The sequence below is a fragment of the Cnephaeus nilssonii genome (genome assembly GCF_951640355.1).
Source record: "Cnephaeus nilssonii genome assembly, chromosome: 2".
In the NCBI taxonomy this organism is placed as follows: domain Eukaryota; kingdom Metazoa; phylum Chordata; class Mammalia; order Chiroptera; family Vespertilionidae; genus Cnephaeus; species Cnephaeus nilssonii.
Window position 1 is genome coordinate 109314367 of NC_137073.1, and position 16350 is coordinate 109330716.

The 16350-nt window shown below is 33.6% G+C and overlaps 1 protein-coding gene across 4 annotated transcripts in view; it reads right to left on the minus strand.

Moving 5' to 3' along the window:
* Positions 1-16350, minus strand: part of NIPBL (NIPBL cohesin loading factor) — a 185722-nt gene that overhangs the window by 80853 nt on the left and 88519 nt on the right. For 3 of the 4 annotated variants that reach the window (XM_079760004.1, XM_079760003.1, XM_079760005.1), the window contains exons 9-10: positions 15723-16349; positions 8198-9790 (exon numbers count right to left, since the gene is read on the minus strand). In XM_079760004.1, coding sequence (XP_079616130.1) covers positions 8198-9790; positions 15723-16349 — 2220 coding nt within the window. The remainder of the gene's footprint in view (positions 1-8197; positions 9791-15722; position 16350) is intronic. The other variant, XM_079760006.1, reaches the window with a different exon arrangement.

Genomic DNA, 16350 nt, shown 5'->3' on the forward strand with positions numbered 1-16350 from the left:
AAAGGAGTCAAGAATATTCAGTGGGGAAAGGATAGTCACTTCAATAAATGGTGTTGGGAGAACTGGACAGCCATATGTAAAAGAATAAAACTGAACCACTATCTTACACTACAAACAAAAATCAACTCAAAGTAGATTAAAGACTTCAAAGTATGACCTAAAACCATAAAACTCCTAAAAAAACCCATAGGGGATAAGATACTTGACAATGGTCTTGGCAATGATTTTTTGGATTTGACACCAAAGCAAAGACAACAAAAACATTCAGGGAAATGCAAATCAAAACAGTGAGATATCACCTCACACTGTTATAATGGCTATTACTAAAAAGATATAAAAAAGACAGTAAAGCCCTGACTGGTTTGGCTCAGTGGATAGAGCGTCGGCCTGTGGACTGAAGGGTCCCAGGTTCGATTCCGGTCAAGGGCATGTGCCTTGGTTGCAGGGCACATCCCCAGTAGGGGGTGTGCAGGAGGCAGCTGATCGATGTTTCTAACCATCTCTCTCCCCTCCTCTCTGTAAAAAAAGAAAAATCAATAATAAAATATATTAAAAAAAAAAAGACAGTAAATAACAAATGTTTGCGAGGATGTGGAAAAAAAGGAACCCCAGTGCACTGTTTGTGGGAATGTAAACTGGTGCAGCCACTATAGAAAGTGGTATAAAGGTTCCGCAGAAAAAACAAAGACAAAATAAAACTACCATATGATCAAGTAATTCCACTTCTGAGTATATATCTGAAGAAAACAAAATCACTAAAGAAATACCTGCACTCCCATGGTCATTGCACCATAGCTCAGTGGTTGACCTATGAACCAGGAGGTCACGGTTCGAGTCCTGGTCAGGGCACATGCCCAGGTTGTGGGCTTGATCCCCAGTGTGGGGCGTGCAGGAGGCAGCCAATCAATGATTCTCTCTCATCACTAATATTTTTCTCTCTCCCTCCCTCTCTGAAATCAATAAAAATATATTAAACAAACAAACAAAGTTGTTAAGAAAACAAATCTTAAAAATTATTGTCATAAGAAAAAAATATAGCTAGTAAACATTAACTAAACTTATTTGGTAATCATTTCACAATACACACATACATCAAATAATTATTTTATACACTTTAATAAATTTTTCATGTTAATTATATGTCAACAAAATAAATGGTGACAGCAGCAGCTTCAAATATACAATAAATATGAAGTATATATACATAAAACTGATTTTCAAAAATTATTTTATTAAATTCAATTAAAATGGGATGACTAGTTTTTTATATTAAAGGAAATGGACAGATTTTAGCTCTTACTATAAGATTCATTTTGGTCCTTATAAACTGTATGAAATAGGAAGAAAATTGGTTTCTCCATTTTAAAAGTGAATGAACCAAGGCTTTTAAAAGGTTATGATTTGTCCAAGGCTCTGATTCTAGTGCTCTTTGTACTACAATTTATATTGGGCTCAGTGAAGAATTTTCAAAAGTTAGTACAATAGAAGTCAGAGAATGCTAAATTTTGTGGTTGGCAGAGGGTATCTATTTGACAACTGATCTCTAAACAACACAGGTTTGAATTGTGCGGGTACACCTGTATGCAAAATTTTTTTCAATGACCAGTGCAATCAATTGACCCACACAGTTCAAACTCGTGTTTTTCAAGGGTTCACTCTGTGATTGGGAATCCACATAGTGGAGGAAAGACTATAGTTACATGCGAATTTTAGACTGCATGGGACTTGATACTCCAAATCCCCACTTTGTTCAAAGATCAAATGCATATTATATCATGATATAGCATATACTATTATGTTATATATACTGCATATTGTCTATTATATACCATTACTCTAACACACTGAATTCTCTTATTCTAGAAAGAGCTTGACACAGATATTAAAATGATAAATACCTACTTGATATTATACTATACCACAATATATTATACTATGTATATTATATATACCAGGATACATTATACTATGTAATATTAATTTGTTACTATAGTAATATACTACTAGTATACGATGTTATACTATACTATTTACCTTCTTAAAAATATATATTTTTTATTGATTTTTTACAGAGAGGACGGGAGAGGAATAGAGAGTTAGAAACATCGATGAGAGAGAAACATCCATCAACTGCCTCCTGCACACCTCCTACTGGGAATGTGCCCGCAACCAAGGTACATGCCCTTGACCAGAATCGAACCTGGGACCTTTAAGTCCGCAGGCCGACACTCTATCCATTAAGCCAAACCGGCTAGGGCGGGATTTATTTGTATGAGGGTCTTGTAGGGTAGGGTTTTCATAACTTTTTCTTAGAAAAGGGAATTCAGTATGTTAGAGTAATGACTATTTCTTCATAAATAGGTTTGCTCAGAATTATTCGTGATCTTCTCACCCCTCAATCATGTCTATTTCAACAGATAGAAAAACTTTATAGAAGCTATGTCCTCAGGCTGGCTTGAGATTTGGAATGGAAAGGAATACACCACTAGCAAACTTTAATACATTTAATTTTTATGAAAAGATATTTCTACATAATGAATCTCTTTAAATTAATATTGTCAATTATCTACAAAGCAAATTTTGGACCAAAAAATTTTTGTGAATGGAAATCATGGACAAAAAAATTTTAAAAGAGTACTCTAAAATCGCACTCAACAACAGCTAGATATATATTAAGCCAACTTCTGTAATAAAATATTCTCCAAACACTTCCTAAAGATATCACTGCTGATAAAGACTTTTTTTTTCTTAATATTTTATTGATTTTTTACAGAGAGGAAGGGAGAGGGATAGAGAGTTAGAAACATCATCTATCAGCTGCCTCCTGCACACTCCCCACTGGGGATGTGCCCGCAACCAAGGTACATGCCCTTGACCGGAATCGAACCTGAGACTCTTCAGTCCGCAGGCGGATGCTCTATCCACTGAACCAAACCGGCTAGGGCACTGCTGATAAAGTCTTTACAAAACTAAAAGCTTTAGTTTTTCAGAAAAGTATTTTATAAAACTAATCAAATGAACCAAATAAATTTCCATTACAGTATTATTAAAGATTCTGAATATTACAATCCTACATACTTTACCAAAAATTCCTCAACTTAGGAATTCATAAACTATGCCAAAAAGTCACTCTCAGAAACAGTACTTTCAAATTTACAGAAGGTTAGAGTCCAAAACATAATCCAACTAGACTGTTTAGTGCTACATAAAAAGCAACTAGATAATGTATTTTAGTGATCAACATTTGATAATAACTGCCATAAATGAGGTAAAATAAGTGTCCCTAATAATGACTATAATCATTAGCTAATCAAAGCACTACAATTTAAAGGCTATAATCTCAAATAACAGGTGGTATGGCATATTTTTTTAAAGTAGTGAGTGCAAGTGATGGAAAACTAGTTATTAGAAGGATGAAAAAAAAGATTTCCTTGGATATTAAGGTATTTTGAGACACTCAAGAATGTAAAAAATCAAAATCAAGCTGTTAACGTGTATAATTACTGATACTAAGCTGTTAACACTTTTAAAACATGTTAATCAATGATCGTGACAGTTTTAAAGATCTCATAACTTTATTTAATTTAGAGATATATTGTACATTAGGGTATATTAGGACAATATTCTTAGTAAAATATTTTAATAATAAAGATATCATTTTTGCATTCAACATATTTTAATAGACAAATATTGTTTTAAATGTAAAGGTTTTTACAAAGGTTATGTTGGTTCTCTATCCCTATTCCTCCGATTGGCAAGGAAGAAACTAGTGATGGTGACAGACTGGGAAGATGACAGAAGCAAGAGAATAGAACTATTACTGAGCCCATCTTGTAACAGTTATAGAGCAAAATAAAGGTAAAGGGTAAATTAAACAGACTGAATATGATTAGGTCTCCTCTGAATCTTAATAAAAACTAGGTAGTTGACAGAGTGAAAGAGTCATTACAAAGTTTAGGGAACAGAAAGTTGAAAATTAAGTATATCTTGAACTAGGTTCTATTGACAGAAACATAAGGGATGGAAATACGATTTTAATCCTATCTAATAATAGACAAATATGCAAATTGACCATACCTCCGACACACCCACAAGCCACGCCCACCATCCAATCAGAGAGAGTATGCAAATTAACCCAAACCAAGATGGCTACAGCCACAGAGAGCAAGGTTTCCTAGGTAACAGAGGAAGCCAAGCTTTCTGCCTGCCCTGGCCAGGCCTAAGCCTCCACTCAAGCTACAAAGTTTCAATTATAGAAGGTAAACAAATTCAAACAAATGGCGGCAGAATGGAGCTTGAGAGAGCAGGCCAGGGTTGCCGCCAGCAACAGGGGAAGCAAAGCTTTCCACACACCCTGGCTGGGCGCACCCGCTTAAGGCAACAAAGTTTCAATTATAACCCCAACACAAATGGCTTCGGGCCTCGAGGGAGCCCCAGGCTTGGCTCTGCTCCAGGCTACAAAGTTTCAATTGTAGAAGGAAAATAAATTCCAGATACCAGGGCCTCCGCTTGCGTTGCCAGGGGGCGTGGCCAGCCTGCAAACCACCACAGGCCCCTCGCTCAGGCCGCCCCACGCCCCAAGGGTACCCCACCCTGATCAGGGACACCCTTCAGGGCAAACCAGCTGGCCCCCACCCCTGTACCAGGCCTCTATCCTATCTAATAAAAGAGTACTATGCAGATTGATCATCACTGCAATACACAATATAGCTGCCCCCCTGTGGTCAAAGATCCTGCCCCCATGTGGACACAGGATGGCCACCAGAAGATGGCCAGCAGGAGAGGGCAGTTGGGAGGCACCTGGCCTGCAAGGGAGGGCAGTTGAGAGGGACCAAGCCTGCAAGGGAGGGCAGTTGGAGGTGATCAACCCTGCAGGAGAGGGCAGTTAGGGGTGACCAGGCCGGCAGAGGAGGGAAGTTGGGGGCAAACAGGCTGGCAGCAGAGTGGTTAGGGGGTGATCAGGCTGGCAGGCAGAAGCGGTTAGGGGCAATCAGGAAGGCAGGCAGGCGAGCAGTTGGGAGCCAGCAGTCCTGGATTGTGAGAGGGATGTCCGACTGCCCGTTTAGGCCCGATCCCAGGGATCAGGCCTAAACGGGCAGTCGGACATCCCTTGAGGGGTCCCAGATTGGAGAGGGTACAGGCTGGGCTGAGGGACAACCCCCTCCGTGCACGAATTTCGTGCACCGGGCCTCTAGTTTACAAATAAAAACCTTTTCAGAACATGGTGGCAATATAGTCTCTATTCATTAAGTAGGCACTTAATATGCTGTTATTATACTAGTATACAACGTATTTTGCTAGGTACTAAGGATATACACATATCCAAACAGAAATCAAAACAAATGTAACAATATCACTTTACATTTAATAAGTTCACACAAAAGACAAAATAAGTAATCTACACCACGAGTCATAAATCTGTATCGCTACCATTCAAAATTTACCGCTAAAGCATATTCAACAAATTTCAAGTTACTCTAAAGAATGAATATTTTAAATATGCACATCAGATAAAATACTTAAAGGATGAAATTTTATGGCTCTTCTTTAAAAAAATCCACACAACCTACCAAAAACTTTGACTTAGGAATTAACCACAAAAGTATCCCAGCACTATTCAGCCTAATTCCTTTACCTAGAAAAACACCAATGTCAAAATAGATGATTTTCTGTGACTCTCCAAAGTAAATCCCAAGTAAAACGTATTACAAAGAGTCAGTAATCTACAACTATGCATGTAATTTTAAAAAAATCCATAATATGAATAACACTGACATGCTAACTTAGCAGCAGAGATCTAAGATAAAACCAAAATTAATTCATTACTAAAAAATAAGATATGAATTTTAAGGGATAAATAAAGCAAAAATTATCTATATGGGATCTTGAAATGAATCTAAGCACTGAAATAATAAGTTTTGATAAAAGGTCCACTTATAATTGCAGATAGATTAATATATGTGTTTATATACACATACATTCACATGCACACACATACTCTACTCACAGGCAGACAGACACACCTAGATAGCCTACTTACTCACTAAAAGAACATATCTAGTATATATATTTGTGTAAAAGTACGTTTAGGAGAAACAAGGATTAGTACTAAAAAGTTTACATTCACAGGCAATGAAATTACATATAAAAACCACAGGAAATAATACAGCAGTTACTATCTAGGAGGTATATTCATTTGTTGATATTCAGTTGCAAAGATTCATTGTTAAAACAGAGCTTAGAAAGCAAGGCTAGCATAAGATGACAGATGTCAGGAGAGAAAAAGATGGTCGAGATCAAGGTTGACAAAAGGGTACCACTTTCCATCTGATCTTTCTAAAATTGCTTAAGTATACTCTTTACTACATATACATATATACACCACTCCCAAACTTTCAGTCAAAATTTAAGATGCACTCTTAGAAAATAAAAACAATTAATTAAAGCTGAAATATTAATTATTTTTATATGTCTGATTGCCATAATTTTAAATCTGAAAGTTTTGCCCTGGCCAGTGTGGCTCAGTTGGTTGGAGCGTCGTCCTATGCACAGAATGGGTTAATTCCCTGTAAGGGCACATACCCAGGTTGGGGCACATACGGGGCAGCAACAGTTTGTTTGTTTGTTTCTCTCTCTCTCTCTCCTTCTCCTCCTCCTCCTCCTCCTCCTCCCTCTAAAAAGTAATAAAAACATATCCTCAGGTGAGTATTAAAAAAGAAATCTGAAAATTTCACTAAAATACAAATATTAGTGATTCAAAAACAATCTTTTTCATTTTGAAACAAAAAAACACACAAATAAATTAACAGTGAAAAGTAAATGTTTAATGGAGACCAATTAAGAATAAAAATAGATTAGTCATAACAAGTTACTTTTTTAAGAGTTCTTAGTAAATAACACTATGTTTTAATAAGCTTTTTAAGATAGACAAGGCACAATAGCATTTTACAAAAATAACCATTACACCATCTATATCTCCTAATACACAACTCTCTGATGATGTAAATGTTCTCTATCTTGCCACATGTGGCTATTAAGTATGTGAATTTGAAATTTAGTTTAAACTAATTTCAATTTAAACAGCCTAATGAAACAGGTGACTACCATAAAGGATAGCATAGTTCCATTCATATTTGTTTATAAGTATAAATCTAAGTTTTTATTTAATGAACTTCTTTCACAGAATTAGAACTTAAAAATCAAATAAATTTTCCTCTTTATTGCCTTAAGAACTATATCTCAATCTACTGATATTGCATGGGCTAAATATTAGGTCTTGCCACACAACAGCATCTATCTCTCTGTCTCGCTATCTATGTATCTACCTACCTACCTATAAAGTAATATACAAAGGAAAAAGGAACAAAAATTATATTTTCTGTACAAACTGCCACTCTTTTCAGCACTTAAGACCCCCGTTTTTCCCCCTGGAAATAATACAACTTACTCAAGTATCTGGAGAATTTAACTCAGCAACCATGCAAAAAACAAAGCAAAACACCTCACAAACTATTTAACTTAACCCAACTTGAGGTACATATCATTCCCTCTTACTTTTCCATAGAAAAGAGCTAAACTATATATTTTTTAAACAAAACATTTGTCACTGGCCATCTCTTCAGCAAAAAATAAATAAATAAACTTTTATGTAACTATCTAAACCATATAAATTCAAACTATTCATCAATAATCAATAATTAACTCAGAGATAAGTCCGTAAGAAAACAGTATTGAAAGACATTTATAACACTGATTTTTGTATACTGTATAGTTCAACTGAGATGTTAGAAATTAAAATTCAATTTATTAATTCATTATAGAATGAAACATCTCTACAGTTAACTTGTTAGAAAGTTGTTAAATTATCCATTCTAATAATTCACTTGACTCACAGGCAACTTCCAAAAATACCTAAAATAACTAAATAGCAAAAGAACTTATCTCTGTGTACCAAATAGTAAAAATTATAACTACGATAAGTAGTTCAATTAAGACTGGGAGATAAAGAACTTTCACTGAGAACTTTTTATCTATATTACTGGAAAAAAAGGTCACTATTATTTTGCATAGATGTTATATTTTCATGTAGTGGTGTTTCAATTTTGGTAAATTTCCATTTTTTTTTAATCTTTAGTAACCCTAATATGTAAAGGAAAACTGATTAGAATACAAATGATATCAGTATAATTATTCTTACCTTTATTTGACTTTGATGGTTTATTCTTGATAGGTTTAAGGGAACTTCGTGATTTGTCCTCTCTATCTTTAATAAGTTTCTGAACATCATCCAAAGACAGTTTTTGCAGGACAACTACAGGCTTAGCTCCTTTATTTAGATCTTCAACTAATCCCATTTTTTCTACTTTGTCTTTCTGTTCTCCTTTCATTTCCATTTTCTTTGTCTCCTGAGTAATATTGCCATCTTTATCCCTCTTGATTTTTGGAATGACAAAATTCTTCAATGCACCAGACCTGCCCCCCAACAAATAACTTGGAAATTCTGCCTTATTATCAGTGTGTGCTTTATTACTGTCTACTTTACTCTTGTTACCCTCTGTCCTTTTGTCATCTTTACTATTTGGTGATTTGAAACCAGGCTTATCAGGTCTTGATTTATTAGAATCTCCTTGTTTAACACGAGGACTGTCAGGCCTTGACTTTTGCTCTCCAGAAGATGGTCTTTCCCTCGAGTCCCCTGATTCATGTCTGTTTTTTCTTTCTAGTTTATCAGGTTTTGAACCATCAGATTTAATGCCATGTTCATTTCTACTGGAGGATCTCAATGTTTCTGGTCTTCGAACTCTAGACTGATCCCCCCGATGTCGGTCTGATTCACTCCTGTCATCTGATTTTTGTTTACTATCATGGTCACGTCTTAGTGACTCAGAAATTGATCGTCCATCAGGTCTTTGCTTTAAGGCTTCAGCTCGTTCTGATTTTAACCGAGGTGAATCAGATTTAATATCCTGTTTATGTTTAGACACTTCAGGCTTTTTCTCTGTTGATGGCTTTCCAGAATCCCTCCTATTTTCATGCCTATGTTTTGGTGTATCAGGCCGACCTTCACTTTTTTGCTTTGGAGTTTCAGGCCGCCCATCACCCTTTTGTTTTGGGGTTTCAGGGCGCCCATCACTCCTTTGTTTTGGAGTTTCAGGTCGGCTTTCACCCTTTTGCTTTGGGGTTTCAGGTCTTGACTTTGTTGTTTCTGATCTACCATTATTTTGTTTGTTGTCATTTGGTTTTGTGTCAGATACTCTATTTTCATTCTGTTTAGGCTCGGGTGTGGTGCTCTCATTTTGTTTGGATTCCGTAGTTCTGCTCTCATTCTTTTTAGGTTCTTCTGTTTGTGTCTCAATTTTCATTTCTAACTTACTTTCACTTGATTTTGTCTCCACCAATCTATTTTCATTTGGTTTAGATTCAGCCAATCTACTTTCATTTTGTTTTAATTCACTCTTTGAAAGCTCAGGATCAGACTTTTTTTTAGGAGTCTCAGGATGGTTTTCTGGTATAGATTTAAGATTTCCAATAACATCTTCCTGAAGAACAGAAACAGGTGCATCATTACATTGGTTGATTTCTTCAGGCTTTTTTATGGAGTCTGAATCCTGAGTTACAGAAGCCTGAGAGTCCACTCTTCCTGCCTGATGAAGATCAATGCTAACCATTAATGCTGGCCTTGACCCATTTCCCGTAGAACCCGTCTCCTGAGAAGCTGGTCTATTACCTCCTGTAGCACCCCCAGCCTCCTGTGGGTAAGAATCTTGTTTTCTTTTTTTCAAAGGCTTATCTGAAATTTAAAGATAAATATTCAGTATCAGTAATAGACATATATTCTTATCTTATTAAAAAACCATATGGACTTTGACTATTTTTTAAAGTCACAATGTTTTTAAAAAATGTGATGAATGCAAATATCAATATGCATATAAAAATAGTAGGCACGAATGACATATTTTTAAACCAAGTTTTGAGGAAATATTCATGCTTGCTATACCTCAATAAATGTTAGTGACTATAGCAAAAAAAAAAAAATTTAATAGCATACTTGTTGAGTATATAAGTAAGCCTAAGTATATAAAATAAATTGAACTTAAAATACATTAAATACAAACATATATTTTTGTTTGTATATGTTAAAGATAAACCACATTCTTTATATATCAATAAGGCAACCAGTTATAAATCATGTATTTTCATTTTAACCGTTAACCCAAAACTACAGAGACGTAAATCTGCCAACATATTAAAAAGAAAATGTAAACTTTACAATATGTAGGAAAGTATGGAAAAGAATAAAGCCCGAAATAAAATAGAAACCATGCCACTGTAAAGAACCAATGAGGAGAGTAAGAAAAAAATTTAATAGTTCATTAACCTTTGATCCAGGATTCAAATTCTTCAAGGTGTCAACAGCACGAATGGAATTTAAAAGCTAATACAGAAGTATATTTAAAATAAGGTAGCATTATAAGTATAAAAATGAAAGCATATATGGACTTTTTAGATAAATCCTGCCATAAGCAACTTCCACTGAGAAAAAATGGCTGGGCTCTTCAACGTAGATTTCTAGGGGTCTATAACTTGGCCTCAGGAAGAAATTATTTACAGTATTCTGAAATGTAAAGACAAAAATACAAACAAACACAAATCCACCACCATAGTAAAATGTCAAAGAAATTTTAACAACTTTGTATTTCTGTGCATGATTAAACCTTAAGAGGCTGCTAGGTCATTTTCTATAAGTTAAATCTCTTATTAGTTCTTGGGAATAATTATATTATAGCACCTTGAGGTTTTCCTGCTATACTATTTACTTGCTGAATTGCCTGGCTATATTTTAAGTCATTTTAAATCATATTTGCAGGAGAACTTCTAGATTCTCTTATATATTCATTAATGTGATATAATATCATTTAAACAAATCAGTATGACAAGGATAAAGTCAAACTGGACAGTAAAAAACAGCCCCTTATCGTTAGGGAATTAAGTTCTGAAAAAAATTTTAATGGCAATACTGCTTTTATACACCAAAGTTCCATCATTTTGTTTTCAAAGTTAGAAGAAATTCATCCAAAATCTTATCAAATACCAGTAAAATTTACTTAAGATATTTGTTAATAATTTTGTAGAACAAAGTCATTCTGCTTTTTGTTATTCAGAAGTCAAATCTACCATCACATATATTCCATTTGCAAAACTACATATGATAATAAGTATATTATCATTAGACTGTTTTCCCTAATTAATCTGGTAAAAACTTATATGAAGCTTTTTGCATCAATAACTAAAAACAACAATACTCAGAATAACCAATTTATATTTACGGAATTTTATTTTTAAATGTTCTGCCACAAAATCATCTTTATATTTTGTCATAGGGCACAGCAGATAATTATTACCTCATAAATAGGATGCTTTATTACATCTACTTAATCCTTAAATGTTTATAATAGGAATCTAGAAATTTAAATTTAAATCTAGTATAATCTAAATTTTTTATATTTTTCAAAAAATATGCTTTGTGAAAGTTCTTAAAACTATGACATAGATCTCAGGCATCTGAAGACTTCTCTTAAGAAATCTATGGCTCATGCTTTTATTAATATGAGCAATCTGTCTTTCAGAAAAACATTAAAATACCTTGAAGGCTAAATTTTAAAGAATTACAAAATACTTAAGCATTTATAGATTATTAACCTAGTTAGCAAATAGTTTAATTTCAAAGAAGTTACCATGTTTGATTTAGTTATCTTAAACTATAGATGTTGTAATTATTTATAATAAAAACTCATGAAAGTATTTGCATAAGAGTAATATATTAAGATTGGAAAAGATCTGATTATTTGCTGCACTATGCATAAACTTTACTAAATAGAAAGTTTTAATTTTTCAACTATTGAACAGTATGTCACCTCTTTTGTAAAACTGTGAAAAATTCCATTACTGCTACAAGGATTCTTGGACACATTAAGAACATGCAGGTTCTGATTCAATTGATCTAATTCAGTTCCAACATGAACTTATTCCTATAAAGTGGCTCTGAATCTGCATAGGTCATTTAGTCTATCCACTTTTATTATCACTCTTCATTACATCATAACCTTCATCTAGTGATGGAAAACCATCTCTATGAAGAATAATTTTAATATTTGGGACACTGATTATCGTTAAGCCCTGTTTAGCATTGGGAACCATAAGATTAGCTATCAGAATGTACATAATCCTGAAGAAAATGCTTAAAGCAATACCACTTGTCATCCAGATGCTAATATTCTGAAAATAAGATCCATATTATTATGCTTATAAGAAACAAAGTATAACACTTGCTTAAATCTACTGCACGTAACTAAAAGCACTTAAATTAGGAATCACAACAATTATACAAGCATAATAGTAGCCCATTATGAAAAATGAAAACATGCACCCCTAAACCACAGTACAATTAACAGTGGTTAATTGCCCTATTCATATTCAAAATCCCAGTCTCTTATTTCAAATGACAGTAAGTAGTAATTTACTTATGAGGGTCACAGTGCAAGTATTGTAGTATGATAAAAAAAAATTAGTATAGCTAGGCCATTCCTTATACTTGCTAACATGGAAAGTGGACCTTGGGAAAAGATGAAATTAGGCAAAGATAAACAAAGAAACCCCTCTTGACAAAAGAAAGCAGGAATTTTCAGCACACAAAGGAGATATTAATGTCTATGGTAGGTTATTCCAGAAGCAAAGATGAATAGTCTTTAAAATTTAATTTATGTAATTACAGATGTTAATATATGAGTAAAAGACTGAGAAAAGGGTCCTTGTAGAATATAACCTATCAGTGTATATAAGACTATCCATATAAGAGAGAACAGGACAAAGGGAAATAAATATCGAGCAGCCAGAAAAGTGTCTCCTATGTGTGGAACAGAAGACATGTGTGGTACATTAGGTTCTACCACATACTAGGTGAATATTTATTGAGAGTACTCTATTCCTCTTATCAAATTTCACAATTATCAAGTCATATTTCTAATATTACAAGATACAGATTTTTATATTTCTGGTCTATTGAAGTGAATGCTTCTCTCGTAACAAATGAATATAATAGAAACAAGTTCAGAACCTAAAGTAGAGCTCTCAGTAGACGAAAGTAGTTTCTTTTGCTCCTTACCACCACCAATACAATAGTTATAAAAAAATTCTCAATGTCCAACTTTAGAGTATAGTAAATAGCAATTTTATAATTTAGTCCTAAAATGTAGTAGTTACTAGTGATAAATTCATTTCAAGAAGTATTTAGTCTCTCAAGGGCTGACTAAACTAACCACTTCAGAAAATTTTGCTTTTATTTATGATCTCACCTGCTATTGTGGAACAACATATCAAACATTTAATCTTTCCAAAATCTCAAGATAACTTGCTTATATATAAAACACTATTCCATTACACAACGCAGAAACTGAATACAAAATGACATGGTTCAAATCAAAGGTGCTAGGTAGTACCTAAATTTCAAAGGTTTTCAAATAAAGCCAGGAAATAATGGGAACATGGCTTTCAGAAAGCAAGTTAGAAATGTCAGCACTAATATGAGGTCATCAAAATCAACATAACCAATTTGGGAAAACATACATATTAAATTCATAATTAAAAATCAGATAGCTCCAATAAACATTTTTTCCTTTAATCCTATACTACCAGATACCTCTGTAACTCGACTTACAGAGCTCAAAATTCTAAGTCAACTCTGGCTCCTTTAACTTTTCAATTATATTTGCTATAAGTTAATTAGATAATTAAAAGTAAAATACATATTACAAAAGCTTTTGAAAGAACAGTATGCTGTTTATTGCTTTTGTTATTCTCTCCCTAAGATAAGTTAATGGTCTAAAATAAGTTTGCTAAAAGTCAATTAGCCCTATTTACTATCCTTATTTTCATTCAAAGATGTAAAAACTTTGGCTTCAACAAATAGGATACAATAAAAGTTCAGGAAAGGTAAAAAACAACAACCAAAAGTTCACCATTTCCTGTTTTGTTCCTATGAACAATTTTAAAAAATCATTTGAAAAATTATATTCAATTTTCCAAAAATACCCATTAAATAAAATGTCATACAAAAGAATTCAGTCCTCAAGAACTAATAATACTTGGTCAAGAAATTACAATTCTGTTTTCTGCAAAACTGGTCATAGAATTCAGGACTTTGGAGTATGTTAATATTATCAAGAGAAGCTGAATACTAACTACTACTCTCTTCATTTGACATGCATATACTTTTATAAGAGACTATAGGAGATATATTTTGGAACCCCATAGTATATTTATTTCCTGAACCACACACCACTAAACAAAGGAGAAGTACAAGCAAACACTTTTATTTCATCCTTAACACATCAATGATTTACTAGTTAAAAAAAAATCATCCCAGTTCCCTAGTCAATAAAATGAAAATTTCTAGCATTCTCTTTATTTGCACCAACCTGTGATTTCTATATTTAGAAAACATTATAATACAACAGTAATTACAGTCTATTTTTGCAATAACATTTTAAAAAGCCATCATGATAGGAAATATAATACAAATCTTCAGTATGTTTCTTAGTTCCAACATGAACTTATTCCTATAAAGTGGCTATTTTCCATACCAGAAAGCATATCTTCTTGTAGGAACACAATTATCTAGAAATAATCCTGTCACATATGACAAAATCATATCTAAAAATGAGTTCTTCTCAACATTGTTTTATTTTATAATTACTGAGAAAATATAACCTTATCTAGCTAGAATATTTAACTATAAAAGTAAATCATAAAGTATGCTTTGGTTTGGGTAATCAGGTATTTATATGCTGACCTGTAAAGATAGCAAATTCATAAATTTTATTACTAATTTCTATCTCTTAAAGTAATCAAGAACTTAATAGGGAGCTTTCATTTGATTATAATTATTTAGTAAGCAGTAAAAAAAGTCAACAAACTCATGAACATGTGTCTTGAAACTCCATCCTAATATACTAGTCAGACAAAAGGGAACACTTATCTGTAATCACAAACAAAAGATCTTTGATCCTGAAGGTTTGCTATTTAATATTAACTTAAAATTCTTTTCACAATTTTATTAGAAACAAGTCACATAATGAAGAGATGGTAGAAGTAAAAACCACGTAAAACATCTAATCTATAAAAATAAAAGCGTTAATATGCTAATTAGACCAGACAGCCAAACGACCTTTGGGATGACCTTCTGGATAAAGCCGGGGCTGTGAGGGCTGAGCTCCTTGCACGAATTTCGTGCATCGGGACTCTAGTTGTATAATAAGCATACATACAAACTTTTCTTAAATGACTGATTCAAAATAATTCTATAGCAGTTAACCTTGTCTAAACAAATAAAAAAAGGTGACAATACAAATCTATATTAACCTAATTTGTGAAAAATGCATGTGATATAGAAATGCTAATGTTCATTTTAGTAGACAAGCACCGATAAAATCACTTGGTACATAATAGGTTTTGGATCTGTAATATAGAATTACCAAATCTCAGTTGTTGCAGATAAAAAAGAAAGTAAGAAGCTAATTTGAGGTACGAGCATTAGTAATAAATATGATAGAAGAGAGACACAAAGAATTATAAAATATAATGAGGAAAATAAGAGTAACTTAAAAATACTTTTTTGACATTATAATATTTGCCCAGAATAAGAAGTGTTAATGAGTTTATTTTACCTTTATCTTGAACTTCTTTTGAAAAGCGCTCCCTTTCAATAGCTGATTCTCTCTCTATTCGCTCAATTTCAGCCCATGCATCCAATTCCACTTCATCGTATATAGGTCCCTGTTGTGATACCTGTTGCTGATTCTGTACCACAGAAGTCTGGGGCTGTTTGGTAGCAACTGAAGTGTTCTGTTGTAAAACAGGCACTTGATTTGCTGGAAGGAATGCTGTTTGTTCTTGCTGCGACAAACACTGAGCAGCATTTAGTGGGCAGTTTACATCCTGTGGAGTAATGGGTGTTTTTGAAGTCTGTCCTGGGTACTGCACATTAAAAGGAATATCATTTTCTGAAACATTGCTATTTTCCATACCAGAAAGCATATCCTCTTGTTGATCCATGTCTGAAGACCTTACACGAGAAAGTCTTAATGTAAGTTTAGTAGAGTCCTTGGATGGAGAACTAATGATATCATACATTGCAGCTTTCTCATTCTGGTCTTTTTCATCCTTGCCTAATTTCATTTTCTTTTGCTTCTTTTGTTTTCTTTCTGGAGAATCTAGCAAGATATCTGGTGGAACATCTCGAGGTGATGAACAAGGCAGAGGCTGAGATTGTAGGATTAATGGTGGTCTTGACCC